Source organism: Xiphias gladius, chromosome 10 (assembly GCF_016859285.1).
Source record: "Xiphias gladius isolate SHS-SW01 ecotype Sanya breed wild chromosome 10, ASM1685928v1, whole genome shotgun sequence".
Taxonomy (NCBI): domain Eukaryota; kingdom Metazoa; phylum Chordata; class Actinopteri; order Istiophoriformes; family Xiphiidae; genus Xiphias; species Xiphias gladius.
Genome location: NC_053409.1, coordinates 25,341,302 through 25,356,591, shown reverse-complemented (window position 1 = coordinate 25,356,591; position 15,290 = coordinate 25,341,302). Strand labels below are relative to the sequence as shown.

General features: G+C 41.6%; 1 protein-coding gene across 3 annotated transcripts in view; it reads left to right on the top strand.

Moving 5' to 3' along the window:
* ppp2r5eb (protein phosphatase 2, regulatory subunit B', epsilon) overlaps positions 1-14,462 on the top strand; it is a 54,295-nt gene extending 39,833 nt beyond the window's left edge. For all 3 annotated transcript variants that reach the window (XM_040137241.1, XM_040137240.1, XM_040137239.1), the window contains exons 4-14: positions 1,897-1,998; positions 3,586-3,678; positions 4,333-4,463; positions 5,579-5,638; positions 6,969-7,077; positions 8,648-8,701; positions 9,459-9,509; positions 9,591-9,710; positions 9,990-10,117; positions 11,169-11,270; positions 12,085-14,462. In XM_040137241.1, coding sequence (XP_039993175.1) covers positions 1,897-1,998; positions 3,586-3,678; positions 4,333-4,463; positions 5,579-5,638; positions 6,969-7,077; positions 8,648-8,701; positions 9,459-9,509; positions 9,591-9,710; positions 9,990-10,117; positions 11,169-11,270; positions 12,085-12,184 — 1,050 coding nt within the window. In that variant the 3' untranslated portion in view covers positions 12,185-14,462. The remainder of the gene's footprint in view (positions 1-1,896; positions 1,999-3,585; positions 3,679-4,332; positions 4,464-5,578; positions 5,639-6,968; positions 7,078-8,647; positions 8,702-9,458; positions 9,510-9,590; positions 9,711-9,989; positions 10,118-11,168; positions 11,271-12,084) is intronic.
* Positions 14,463-15,290: the final 828 nt, after the last annotated feature.

Here is a 15,290-nt window from a genome sequence, read left to right as displayed (position 1 = left end):
CCCAGAAAGGTCTCGGTAGGGTGGAGTTATGTTTAAAATATTTGAATCCTTTGTGACCCCACTTATGGTACTGACACAAAAATCATTCTTAAATCCAGTGTTTCCCCTTTTTGATTTGTTTCCCCATAAAATAAAGCAATGTCATCTTGCAACCACTTATCACGTCAGATGTCAGAAGTCTGAGTTATAGGTCTTGGCCTCTAAACTTCCTTGGCATTTTTTAAATAGACTTTTGAGTCCTAAAGACATAAAACTATCTAATATTTTACAAAAAGCAAAGATTGGATATAAGAATTCAAATTTGTGTAGCAGAACTTGAACAAATACCCTTTTACCAAATTTTAGTACATGTCAGTTTGGGTACGTAGTGTATATTAATTGTGTTGTGATGGCGTCATTTTTTTCACAGTAGATTGACGCATGATGATACAACAAATTTTCTGGTAATTCAGTTCAGAAAGTGTATTACAATGAAAGAACCAGACAAAAATGTCTGTTGATGGATAATCCAGTGAATTCAGTATGAAAAATTTAAGGTACTTGGTCACATTGATGCAAGAATGCTATCATGCCAAAAATGTCATTGAAGAGCAACTTAACAGGCTGTTATCGCTGTCAAATCTGTGCTCGGGTCCTGTCCCAGTTTCTGGCCTTTAGGTTTTGTGCCCCTGTAGTGCACATGCACTCACATGAGGCTCTGACAGAACTGAGGGTGTCCCATTTCTGTTCACTGTTCAGTTGCGTTTTTTAAATAAGAAATCCCCCCCCGAAAAGAAACTTCAACAAAACAGCGCTGGAGACATGAGAGTCCAATAGTTCTGGAATATCACTCTAAATATACGACCATCACAGTCCTGCTGAATCAGCGAAGTTGACGTCTATTTGGATTGAAACAAATCAAATAAGTGATGTATATTAGATTTTTGCAGCTTTTCTTGTCACTTCAGAGACCAGCCGACAAACACAACTCGGCAGCAGTGGAGAGCCGGGGTCAGTGTGTGAATAAAAGTAAATTGCCACTGGAGCCACAGTAATACTGCAAACACAAATGAACAGTCACATGAGTGTTTGCAATCTGCTGCTTTTGTATCAAACTGAAAGCATGACGAGAATGTACAACAAACAAACACAGATTTTAAAAAGTAAATAGATTTTAGTCCTGTGAATATTTCTCAGTGTTTTTGTGAGTAGTCAAGTTGGTGGTGTGGTGGTGGAGTAGTCAACTGGTGTCCTAGTCAGTCATGACATATGGCAGGATATCAGACGGTACACAAAGGCGTCACTATTGCATACAAAGTCAGCGAAAACATTTGAGTGGATGCAAATTTGTTAGGGATAGAGGGTATGAAGGCAAGGATGCATCCAGGCAAACTTTCGGCTTGAGCGAAAACTTTGCGCTTATTCTGAGGTTGTACGACTCCGCGTACAGAGACAAGAGGAAAAAAGAGAGAAACTGGCAGAAAATAACAGAAAGCAGTGGAGCTGGTGGAGAGGTACAGCTCATTTCTAGGCAGTAGGTGTGTTGTCGGCTTGTAGCGAATGAATTTGGACACACACACTTCAGCAGCTAAATTTGTATGAAAAACGTCAGGCGAATTGTATCTGAATGCTACGGAGCCCCCGACGTCCTGAAAGCAAATATGTTTTCAACTTGTGCACAAAAGTTCTTACTGTTTAGGCTCCAGATATTTATTTATTTATTTATTTATTTATTTTTCAAATGTCATCATGCAGGGCTTTTAGGCTCTGCAGAGCCACCTTCAGGGTGCTATCAAGGACAGGACCCCACACACCTAAAGTTCTCGTCTGAATCTGGTCATAACTCAATCATCAGTTGTATTCATGCACACAAACACTCCCGTTTGTTTCAAGTGTCCTCTTTGTGTTGTCTTCTAGGTGTCTCACAACATATTCCGGACCCTTCCGCCCAGTGACAGTAATGAGTTTGACCCTGAGGAGGACGAGCCCACGCTGGAGGCCTCCTGGCCACACCTACAGGTAAACACAGCCGAAAAAGTGTTTCAAGTGTTTAAGTGGCACACGAACAAAAATGTATAAATTTTAGGTGAAATTATTTCTTCTCAAACAACGGTTTATCCATCGGCCCAACACAAGTTGCCAGTTACAGTTGCTTTAAGCTTGATTACACCGAAAATGGCAACTGTGACACTATCATTTTTTGGAGGCACTAACAGTGAGCTGCAGACCAATGTGAGCGTCATTGCTATTCCATCAAAATGAATTTATTAGTTGAGCGACAGAAAAATAATAATAATTTTCATCTTTTTTTCATAATCACTTAATAGTTTCAACATTTTTTGAGCAAGACCAGTGGAAAAATCTCACACAATCTCTATTCTTGACATTTAATAAACTAATGATTAATGGAAAAAATAATGGGCAGAATAAAAAAAAAAAATGAAGAATCGTTTGTTGCAGCCCTGGTTGTATGACGTGTTTAGGTTTTGATGGATTGCTGTTAAACCTCACTGCAACAACAAGACTCTGTGATGATGCACAGTCACTGTGCCTGGTTCATCATGAAATAGTTCTACTACGCAACCCCCCCTAAAACCACAAGTTGTCGTCTTGACATTTTTGGTTTGTGAATGTATTAAACAAACAAGACACAGCATTCTAATTACTGAGCTTTAGAGGTGTCTGTAGGCCCATTTTTGAACTTCAGACAGAGCCAGGCTAGCAGTTTCCCCTTACTTCCAGTCTTAATGCTAAGCTAGGCATTAGAGTGGTATTGATTTCACCCATCTCACAGTCAGAAAGAGAGACATTGAGCATATTTTGAAAAAAGCTATGCCATTCCTTAAAGAAACATCAGTACCATTGGTACCATTGACCTGGTGGTTTGACTCCTGGTAGTGGGGTGGGTTTTGTTTTGTTTTGGTCCAGTTTTGGGTCCAGGTCTAGAGCCAGGCTCTCTGGTCTCTCATCTCCCCTCCTCCTTCTTTGTGTGCCTGCTTCCCAGGACTCCTTTAGAAATGAGATGCAAATCTCAAGGAGAAGCTTCCTGGTAAAACATTTTTTTTCTTTTTTCTTTGGTCTCATTCGCACAATTTTTCCAAAGTCATGAACAATATTTTTTATTTCCCCAATCAAATTCCCTTCTCACCCACATTCGGGCCAATCCTGACATTTTTCTTTACCCAACTGCTTCCAGTCTACTGTGTCATTTGTGATCTTTGACCGTTTTGACCTTTCCCTTTAATCCAGTCCAGTCCCAGTATTTATGGGGTTAATTGAAAGGCTCTCATTTCTGAGAGGAACCTGTCAGTCCTTGGATTTTTCTTCTGTTTTTTAATCAGCTTGTTGTTGTACAGCAGGAAAAATTGGCTCTAGTTAGTGTCAAAAGTTAATCATAGTTTTTACTATGTGAATTTAAAACTAAACACACACACAGGTCGAACTGCTACCAGTCTTACTGTACAACACCCAGCTGATCATAGAAGTACGGCACTAAAAATTCAGCTGAGATTTAAACTTTTTTCTTTTTCACATCAACAACTTTCTCTCTCATCCTTCCTCTGTTCTCTCCCCACCACCCCTCTCTTCTTCTTCTACCCCCACCAGTTGGTATACGAGTTCTTCATCCGGTTCTTGGAGAGTCAGGAATTCCAGCCCAGCATTGCCAAAAAGTACATAGACCAGAAGTTTGTCCTACAGGTGAGTCGCAGAGTCAGTACACAGGTAAAAGCTGCTCTCCGAGTGTAATCTGCTGTCAGTTTAACATGAGCCTCCTTTTAATTCTTTATATCAGAGCTGCAAAGATCGGTTGATTAATCGATTAGTCGATTGACAGAAAACTATTTTGACAATCAAAGAGTCGTTTTTTTTTTAAAGCAAAAATGTCAAATATTTGCTATTTGTAGCTTCTCAGATATTTTAGGATTGAATGCTTTGTCACACATGAGAGTAAAGTGAACATCTTTGGAGTTTGGACTGTTGATCAGACAAAACAAGACATTTGGAGATGTCACCTTGGTGTGTGTGAAATTCTAACTTTTTTTTACTATTTTCTGGCGTTTTATAAACAAAACGATTAAACGCTTAATCGTTAGTTACAGTTACTTGATACTCTGTCTTCTGTTTTTCTTTGATTGTACTCATCGTCAGTGTGTTCTCTCATCTTTCTTCTGCCGCTTTTCATTAGATTTTGTGTCCCTTTGCTTTCTCTAATTATTGTTATTTGTTCTTCTGTCTCTCTTTGTTTATTTCTCTCTTTTATGTCATTTTGCCCCTCTTCTTACTTTCTTCTGCACCAAATTCAACTTTCTTGGCTCTTGTCCCTGAATCTCTGTATTTCCTCCCTCCATCAAGCTCTTGGAGTTGTTTGACAGCGAGGATCCTCGGGAGAGAGACTACCTGAAAACAGTCTTGCATAGAATCTACGGCAAATTCCTGGGGCTGAGGGCTTTTATACGAAAACAGATCAATAATATTTTTCTACGGTGAGTAGACACCTGCTACTTCCCTGTTAGTTGGAGGTTGGTATTTGTCTTCAGTGTGCAAATGACATGATTGTTTGTACCACGTTATAGCTGATGAGGCCTTTTTACCTTCTTTTTAATTTTAATTTATAAAAAGTTGAAACAGGTGATACTTTTCACTCGTCTGTTTAAGGAACAGTAAGTTGGATCTGGAGGAAAAGTTACATGTAGACAATTCTTCAGTTTCTCTGAACGACATGAGGGATCAAACACAGTGCACATTTTATATATATAGACACACACACACATTCTTTGACATGGAAGACTTCAGTTACATCTTATTTTTCATTTGCAAATTGGAGCTGGTACTATTATTATATAACTGATAGTTAGTTTTTTTTTCTCATACCTCTTTTTTTCTACACAGCTAAGGCAAAGTTTTTATAGGCTGATCTCATATGAGAAGAATCTCCTCGTCAACTTGAAATTGACTGATTTACGGTGTTTATGGTTTATTAAACTGTTCCTTGTGCAAAGGATCATAATGCAGTGAGACATGCATTGGTGTTTTCTCAAAAACATGGAACAAGAAGTGCATTTAATATCTTTTTCTGTTTGTTTAAGCTTGTGTGTCTGTCAGCTTTTACGTAATCTGACAGCATTTAATTCAGTTTTGTACTATGTCATGGAAAAGTTACAGGTCGGACAGAGTTAGATTGTTGATGTGACTTCGAAAATTGACCCGGGTGCTTTTTAGACATGAGAGCGACATGTAAAGTGGCGTCGTATTTGTGTAACAAAGTGCATGTCTGAAAGGGGCACCTGAGGTGAAGAAATCTTGTTTCCTACTTCAAATCCAGACCTGACAAACCCCCCATGAATTTCAGACTTGAACTCTGTTGCCGCTAAAGTCCACAGATGTCAAACACGTGTGGACTTCATGTCCCTTTATAAATAATTTCCTGGTGTCTTTTTTTGTTGCTCTGCCCACCGTTTCTAGTTTTCACTCAGTATGTGCCTTTACAGATCATCTGGTTTTGCCAACTTTGCTCATTTGTTTTAGTTGTTTAACCTTTTTCTCGTCTTCTGTCTTTTGTCTCCCCTTTTCTCTGCTTCCCTCTCTGTCTTCTCTGCAGTTTTGTTTATGAGACGGAGCACTTCAACGGGGTGGCTGAGTTGCTGGAGATCCTGGGGAGGTATGTGGAGGCCTCCGACCCTCACACACACATTTACATTCTGCTCTGTTAGCTGAGGCTTTTAGCCAGAGCCACACAGACCTGACACTAACAGCAGAACTGAACTAAACCCTGGTATCTGCCTGTTTTTGTTTGGTTATAACGATATGAGGATGATTTTATCTTTTATTTAATTGGGCTTCTTATGGAGATAGGGACCTTTTTCAAGACTTGCTGAAGTCTGAAGCTGAAGATTGATAAGCAATGGTGAGAACTCAAGCGGAGTAATTTGGCTCCATAAAAACAGGATTTTCACAGAGTAGGTATGTGAGGTTCAGGTTCAGTCAGTTGCAGAGTTTGACTTGTAGATAAGAAATAAATTAATCCTCTCCGCGCAACAGTCTTTTTAATCCACTAAAAGAGATGTGATTTACACAGAGAGTTTGTCTGCTTCGTGTCAGGGGTTGCATGGGGTCGTTTGACATGCAGACAGGACAGATGGTGATTTCCTCACGTAGTGTAGTCGTTGCTTATATTTTCGATTAAAAATAAATGAAACATGTCTGGAATATATATTTGCATAATCCCTTTAGAGTTGTTTCTGTGCTCCTGAATATTTAATATAAAGTTAACACAGGCTCAGATTTACATGACACCTTGACTAGTCCTCATTCCTGTATTAAAGAGTTAAAGAGAGTAACAGACAAAAAGGCTCAGAATGAAGCCGAAACAACTGGTCATTAATCAGAGAAGCCCAGAGGTGCAACTTCTCAGCCGTTATATTCCCCCAGGTGTCTGTGAGTGGCGGCAGATTCACCAGCCAATAGTACCAATAAAAGTAGAGGAGGACCTGTGGGGGGTGCGACAGGATCACTTTAGACCAACCTTAAAACCTATAAATGTTATTATTTTTGACATTTTTAGACTGGATGTTTTAATGGCTTAGCCCAAAAATCAAAGGTCCGGTTTGTTTTTACAGTTTGTCCTTCCACCAAAAGCTCTTACGAAAACAATAAAAACTTGAATCAGAATGTAAACAAATCCAGTGCAGGATTTCCGTCGTCATTTTGTGCGCGTGGAGCTTTAAAGGCGCGTCACGTCTGCTCTCTTTGGGCCCGAAGGTCAGATCATCAGTTACAGCTCTTCATTTCTCCTCCAGGCTCCATCGCCCATATAAACAGACTTCTTTTTGTCTGCTGCTCATTGATCTACAACTTGCTTTCAGACAGTCGCAATGAAACCCTTTCATGTGTTCATGTTTAATTTATGTTTATATTTTCTCTGTTTTTTTTTTTTCCTGTCTCCCCTTTTCTCCTTCTCTCCTACTCTTAACTCTCTCTCTCTCTCCCAGTATAATCAATGGTTTCGCTCTGCCACTGAAAGCAGAGCATAAACAGTTTCTGGTCAAAGTGTTGATCCCCCTCCACACTGTCAGGAGTCTGTCCCTCTTCCACGCACAGGTAACGTATACATACATGTGTTGGGCGTGTAAACTTTATCACCGGTAACTATCCTAGGCCAGAAATACTCCTTTAATTTCTTAATGTCTGCGTTTGAAAAGTGTGACAACTGTGTGAAAACTGTGGACAAGCTGGAATTCCAAAGTTATATATACAGATCTGCTAGTGATCTTTAACTGTGGTGTAAAACTTTACACCTGCACCGTCTTTTAATGTCAGGCAGTTGTGTGTGTGTGCGTTTCATAGAGACAAGCCTGCACGTGAAAAATTTTGCCATTTAGACGATGAGACTTGGACACTTTTAAATGTGGAAAAATGAAGTAAGACGTAGAAACTAAGAAGACCAAAGCTGTGGCATTTGACTTTCTGCTCAGCCAATAAATGCAAAATCCCATGCAGGAGTTGGCATGGTGTTTTATGTTGCAGATAAGCATACGTCATACTTTGACAAGTACACAAAACTGAAACTGGACAAAAAAAATCGTTTTAACGAAGCATTTATGGTATTTAGTCATTTATAGTTTGTTCTATCTGAGTTGTTGTTGTGAGTAGGGTTGGGTTCCGACAGCTGGTTCCATTTTGGATCCGGTTCCTGGTTGGAAAAATACGTGGATCCATTGAGCTCTGACACTAACCAATTTCTTATCAAACCTTTTATCTCTGTTGGTGATTTTTTTTTTTTTAATTCGTAAAGACCAGCTTCTCATTGCCGGCGCTGACCGTAGAATTCTCCGGTAGGACAGAGCGATGTCAGCGGTGGTAGAACTAGCATCTGTTGCTAATTAACGTTAATTGTGTAACAGCTCCGCTGGAACTTCAGTCTGTTGGTTAACGTGCTCCCTCCAAGCCGCCGACTGGACTCTGCCAAAGATTGTTTGCGAGAGAAAAGACGCACCACTCTGTAACATCTCTCTACGACCGCCAGTGAACTGTGTTTTTTGCTGTTCACCAGATCAGAGACTCGTCTCTAAAGAAATGATGAGTTGATGGGAGTTCGTTAATTACAGGAGGGTCTCGGTCCAACTTTATATGCATCACGTCAATATTTGAAGCTCACTAAGCTCAGAGTTCTGGATCTGGAGCTCCAGTATTTGAATCACGTGGTTTGTGAAAAATCAGGTGTGGAGGTCAGTTCGTTCCAGCTGTTATTTCAGTATATCAGAACAGTTAATATCAATCAATAACCAACATTTCAGATCCGCTGCTGCTCAGCTCGTTTTCAGGTTGGAGATACAGGTTGTCAACATTAATTAGGCTTCATTAATGTTACTGGTTTATTTAGTAGCTGCCAATAAAAACTCTAGTATTTCTGGCTTCTCAGTCAAAAGCTGATCAGAGATCTAAACTGACCATTTTCTTTGTAGCTATTTATAACTTTACTTACTTGCAAACGATGAAAGCTGAACTTAGTGAGATCTGATAAAGGGTTCGAAAGAACTCGGATTTGGTGAGTGGACTCAGATTCAATAGAATGCTATCAAACCCCAACCCTGGTTATAAGCCGGGCTAAAGGGCTAAAAGGTGTCATTTTACCATCAGTTCTAACCTGTGGTTTCCTCTCTCCCTGCAGTTGGCGTATTGCATTGTACAGTTCCTAGAGAAAGACCCAACATTAACAGAACCAGTAAGTATCAGTGCGCTTTCATCTCTGAATCCACCACGTTGCAAGGCAGCTTTGGCTTGATTCCTTTTATATATTTTTCAGCTCTGCTCCTTTGACCTTCATGTTTGTCGTTTTTAAGTTTCTTTTGTCATGTTTTTCCCTCTTTGCGTCCTTTAGTGACACAGATGAAACTTTTTGTTTACAGCTAAATATTACGATATTTTTAATGACGAAACAACTACATTCATTCTCTCAGTCATTCAATGCTGAGGGCAGTGCTGTTTGAAATACCTTTGCATCACATGCACAGGTTCATTTTAGACCATGGAAACAGCAGTTTGACCAAAAAAAACCTCAACGTCCTGTTACTAGCTTTTTCTGAGGATTTCAGTCGCATCAGTTGAGCTTAGTTGACCCCATGACCGCTGACATCCAGCCGTCTGTGAGATGTGTTTGAAAGCTTCAGGAAAAGTTGTTAAGCGGACGCCGAGTTAAGTCAAATCACAGACAATGTATACAAACCATCCCTTCTTCCATAGAAACGTCATGTCACAGTGCTTTTTTTAACTGTTTTCACTCCTGCGGGCATTTTTATTCACCAGCCTCGCTGCTTTGAACACATGCTCGCTTAAACCACTGATTTGCAAGTTAAAACGGGTGATAATGATGTACTCAAGTTGAAAGTAACCAAACACATGCCCATAGAAATGGCTGTGGGTATAGCGGAGTAGAACAAATACCTGGAGAAAAAACAAGAACTCTTCCCCTTCATCCTCAGGTCATCAGAGGCTTACTGAAGTTCTGGCCCAAAACCTGCAGTCAAAAAGAGGTGAGACCGCCGTTTCTTCAGGTATAAGCTCTGGGTGTTCCTGTGTGTGTATTAACATTTTCCTCCTGCGCTGCGCTCCAGGTGATGTTTTTAGGGGAGCTGGAGGAGATCCTGGACGTCATCGAACCCACACAGTTTGTCAAGATCCAGGAGCCACTCTTCAAACAGATCTCCAGATGTGTCTCCAGCCCGCATTTCCAGGTCAGTGAGAGCCCAGTCCTGATATCCTGTTAGTATTTTAAAGACTGACTCAGTAACATTGTGATTTAAATGTAAAGAAGTGTTGAAAGGAGCATGTAGAGAACGTACTTAGCCCCTTTGAAACGCAGTTTGGTTTAAGGGGAACACCTGTGACTTTTAAAGCTTTTGTATATAAAAAGATTTCTGGAGACAGAAAAGTACAAATGATTCTGGATTTTTCTGGCCGTTGCTTCATGCGTGGACACTTAGCTCAGTTTGTCTCTGTCCGCGTTGTCCCAGGTTGCAGAGCGAGCTCTGTACTACTGGAACAACGAATACATCATGAGTCTGATCGAGGAAAACTCCACCGTCATCCTGCCCATCATGTTCGCCAGCCTCTACAGGATCTCCAAAGAGCACTGGAACCCGTGAGTGGCTTTAAAATAACTCTGCAGAAGCTTTTTAGAATAGATAAGGCTCTTTTTTTTTTTTTTCAGTTTTCACAGATAGTCTAAAAGAAGTATCCAAGGTGTAGGTGGGTTTAAGATGATTTTCACCCTGATTTTAGGTTCCAACACTAAATTGTATTATATTTAGCTTCTGGCTGGTCTGGAGCATAGTCAGCAGCTCCTCGGTTTTCCCCCCTTCTCCTGCTGTGTGTTACCTAAGACACACAAGAAGCTGTCCTCACCACATGACGACCCTGTTTACTGTAAACTGCAGGGAACAGCAGCAAAAAAAAAAAGACCTTTGTCGTGCATGGGAAGAACAAAGCTCGCTGAAAATTAGTCCGAGCCCCTGAAAACTGAAGCATTTCTCTCCAACACACCTTCACATTCTGGGTAATTAATTGTTATGAGAATCAGAAATCAGATTTTGATTCACTGACATGTGGGCCTCGTCCACTTCAAACCAGTGACTAAAGCAACGACAGAAACCCAGCTACAGAAATCCTTCTAATCAAATAAACACAGCTGTTCTAACTCTGGGGGGGGGGTCACCGTAGGAGCCATCACTCATAATCGGAATCTGGCTGAGAAAGTGTGTGTTCAGCGCCTTCTAGCATGATCTCCACTGGACATGGATGTCGTCAGTATCACCGAAATCCTCATAGGTTTCACACTTAAGTTGTATTTCTGTTCTATAATAAACAATCACAAATTCAGAATTCTAATAAAATGCAACTTTCCCATCAAATATCTCTTGACCTTCAAGTAGTTGTGGTTTTTCTGATGAAAGGAAAAGTCCAACACATCCATGCTTGAAGCTGAGCAGAGACTTTGAGAGTCAGAAAATGGAAGTAGAACAAACCTGCAGTTGTGGGCCTGGGACTGAGTGGTTTAGACCCAGGAAATGGGGATTTGTCCACATTTCGTGGACTCACCGATTCGTAATGACGAAGGTTTATAGAAGCTGTAAAACTGGATGTTATGTCATCAGCTGTGATCAGTGATCTCACTCTGTCCTCCCTCCTCTCAGGGCGATCGTGGCGCTGGTGTACAACGTACTGAAGGCCTTCATGGAGATGAACAGTACCTTATTTGATGAACTCACAGCTACTTACAAGTCGGACCGCCAGCGGTAAGAAGCTGTTTCACATTGACGGAGGATTCACGAATAATGCGATCGTTTACGAGCTGCTTAACGCGTTACAGGAACACACACACACACACACTCAGCGTTACTGTCGTCGACTTTAGAAGTTCCAGGATTGATATTGGCTGTGGTTTCAAATGAGCAGCGCTAATGGCAGCATGGACACCAGGAGGGGGGGTGTGAGTAAAAAGCAGCAGAATTAGGAAGAGGAGTAAAAGTGAATGAATATCTTCAAACTTTGAGACTTTCACTAGGATATTAAATGGAGAGAACCTCCAGACCACTTAACGCTGGCTGTTTATTGGCCAATCAAGATTCAAAGTTGACTGAAGTGTTTAGTGTGAGGGATGCACCAACCCCCCCGTGACCAGGATCTCCCCTCACTGGCTGATCCAGGGCACTGATAAGTCACGAGTGCTCATTTTTTTAAACTTCTTTTTTTAAATCTCGTTTGGTGAAACTGACTCGGGTCATTCGTGCACGTTTAAGCTGAAATGAGACCTGAGCTTCTCCTCACTTGGAAACGGTTGACGGCGCAGAGCCTATTTTTAGCCATGCTAGCGGCACGGTCCAAATATTGGACGGACTGCCATGAATTTCATGGTGCTCGGAGGGCTAAGCTCAATAACTTAGGTCAAAATGACCATTTATTTATTTTGGTTTATCCCCGATGACGTTCCCATCAGCCCGTCGCTGAGCTCATCCACGCCTCGTGTCATGGACGCAGCCTAGGTGCTGTAGCCGCCACGTTCTGGAACGGACAGTAACGCCTCGTCCTCGTGTTGTTTTTCTGTTTCAGTGAGAAGAAGAAGGAGAAGGAGCGGGAGGAGCTGTGGAAGAAGCTGGAGGACTTGGAGCTGAAGCGGGGCCTTAGGAGCGACGGGATCATCCCGACTTAACAAAGACAGCGCCGCGCTCCCCTCTGCCCCAACCTCCTCCCTTCCCCCCTCCTCCTGTTCCACTCTGCCCCCCCTCCCCTGACCTCCATCCCGACCCTGACCCCAGCCCCCAACATCAGCCATGTCTGCCCAGAGCTCTGAAAAATCCCCGATAAAGGCCATCGTCTTTGGACACGGAGCGCCCGCTGGTTTCTTAATTTTTTTCTTATGTTTTTTTTTCTCCTGTGTTTATGCGACTTACTTTACAGTAGATTCATCACGTCTGTTTTCATTATTTCAGCAGCACTGTAAATAATTATTTTTTTCTTTTTTTTGTTTTTTCCCTTAAACTGATATTATTGCAAACGGAAAAACAAAACAATAATAAAAAAAGGAAGAAAAAAATAGAAAATGAGAAAATGACTTGTGTGGGAGGGGGATTTAAACAACAACAAAAAAAACTTTTGGACTGTAGGACATGAAACGAACTCTTGGAAAACAAAAAACGACAAAAAAAGAGAAGATAGATTGATTTTAACTCTTCATCCCATTCTTCTTCTTCTTCTTCTTCTTCTTCTTCAGTACAGTCCCGTACATAACTTTTATTTTCCTGGTTCTACTCTTTGCTTTTCCTCCTGTTGCTTCCATTTCTCTGTTCCCTCCCTCCTTCCCCTCTGATGGCGCATCTGTCATTTCTGCCCCAATGTGGGACATTTGGACTGATTATGCCCCCCCCCCCCCCACCCCAAACCCTCCCAGAGTTTCCTAAAGGACCGCCCCCCCCCCTCTCCTCTCTGCTCCTCCTTCCTGTTTTAAACGGGAAAAAAAATGAACAAAAACACATTTAAAAACAACAACAGGGACCTTCTCACTACACACACACACACACACACACTTTAAAATCGTCTTTTTGAGTGCGTTTACATGTGTGTTCTTAGTGTAGTTGGTGGGAAACGTTTAGATAAACTATTTCCTCTAACTTGTAAATGTTGTGCCTGCTCAAGATGCTTTTTTCGTCCCCTGAATTGAGTAACTTCTCCCCTCAAATTCACATCATTAACTCTGTCACAGTTAAATGTTTGACCCGGTAGGAAATAGGGTTAAAGTTTTGTTGACTTTTTTTGGATTTTTAACTCGTCGTTCTTCCTCTCTCGTGAAATGCTCTTGTTTTACACTCCCAGGCCTCTAAAAACGATTCAGATACACGGTCTTAGAGGGGGAATCACTCCTCAGTTCCACTTTTCGACAAGCATATCCACCAAATCTATAAATCTGCTCAGAAACCATAGGAGAAAACAGTGCTTTTGCCCCGTCACCGTTACGTTTTTAATACTATACTGACTCTCCTTTATCCATTCATACGCATATATTTGCGCCCTGTTGAAAACTTAAGGATATGCAGACATAAAAACTCAGTTTGAAACTTCTTGATTTTTAAATACAAGTGGCACAAATTAGTAATTGAACGAGATGTTGTAACACTCGGCTCTGTGCCTGCGTCACCTGGGAAACTTTGCTGTATCCTGTTCCGCCGTCGCTCGGATGAGCTCATGTCCCGCGTATTTCGGATCCAGCTTCCCATCATTTATTTGTACTTTTTATGTGGCCTGCGCTTCCTTGGGTCTCTGTGAGCCAGATTCAATGATGCACGTGAACGAAATGAGAAGGACTCACTTACATGTAAACGCACTCGATTCATTTCCACCTCCTCCGCTTTACGTCACTTGATTATTTCTGTCCTTCCCGCCGTCTTTTTTATTTTTATTTTCTCTCTCTCTCTCTCTGACCCCTCCCTCCCTCTTTACCTACCTACCAACCAACCAACCATACCAGGTATCCCTGGTATCAGTCTGGCACTGGTACCCTCCGGCCATAACGGGGACTTAGAAATGAAAACAGAAAAAAAAAAAAGTCTTCAGAGGAACGCCAAAAATCTTCCTCCCGTTGTGAAAAAGACGAGCGCCCCGCCCCACCCCACCTCACTGGGGGGCGCCCCGTTGACTTCACAGTATTACGACAACAGCGACAAAAAAAGACAACCCTGTACATTGTTATTGAATGCAGTACACTGATAATCTTGTATCTTGTAGTAATTTAGCCTATGTTTTTTGCTTAGGAAACTGTGGAGAGGAGTATCCAGTATATAAAGAGGTATTATGGAACAAGACTTCCTGGTATTTATGATAGTGTTTCCCCCCTTTTTAGTCTGTTTTTTCTTTTCCGTCTCTCACTCCTCCCTCTTCTCTTGGTTTTTATCTCATTTTGGATATTTTGCTGAAGTTTCTTTTGACCATTGGATATATTTTTTTTAGTTGGGGGAGGGTGGGGAAGGGAGGGGTTTAGGGGTGAGGGTGTGGGCAGGTAGGCAGGGGGTCAGAGGGGGGAGGGAGGGAGGGAGGGAGGGATGGAAGGCAAGGAGCAGACCACTTTGCCCTGGTGGGAGTTTGACAGTGAACCCCCCCCCCCCCCTCCTCCCTGGCAGAAATAATGTGTGCTTTAGAATGGCCCAGAAATAATATGATTTAAAAACTGAAAAAAAGATAAAAAAGGGTTGGAGAAATACAAATGTTTAATTATTTTAAAAAATAAAGAGATATTAAATTAAACCTGTTTTGTGATAAAGCCCAGATGCTGAATTGCTTTATTTACCAGGTTCACTGTGTGTGTGTGTGTGTGTGTGTGTGTGTGTGTGTGTGTGTGTGTGTGTGTGTGTGTGTGTGTGTGTGAGAGACAGACCTAAAACATGCTTTTGCATCTGTGAACATAAACAGATGTTTGTCAGTGTAGATTCAAGAGGTTTACTCAAGTTCCCCTTTGTTTGTCTGTGGCTTTGAAACAGAGCAACTAAAGAAACGAGAGTGTGAGAACTGAGTCACAATTTTCAAAGATCATTTCCTGCTTTCAAATTAAGAAAAATTTAAAACGGGGGGGGAATAAGCAGATTTGAGCTCATATTGCCGGAGACACAGGGAGTCATGTGCCTTTACAGAACAGGACTGGTGAGACTGTGTTTTTCTCGTCAACAAATCCCCCGAAAAGACCAAAACCAACAAAGTGTTTGTGCGTCTCTCAAAACCTCCTGACTTTCCTCCTCTGTCTGTGGCTCTCGGCTCCGAGCCCATTGGCT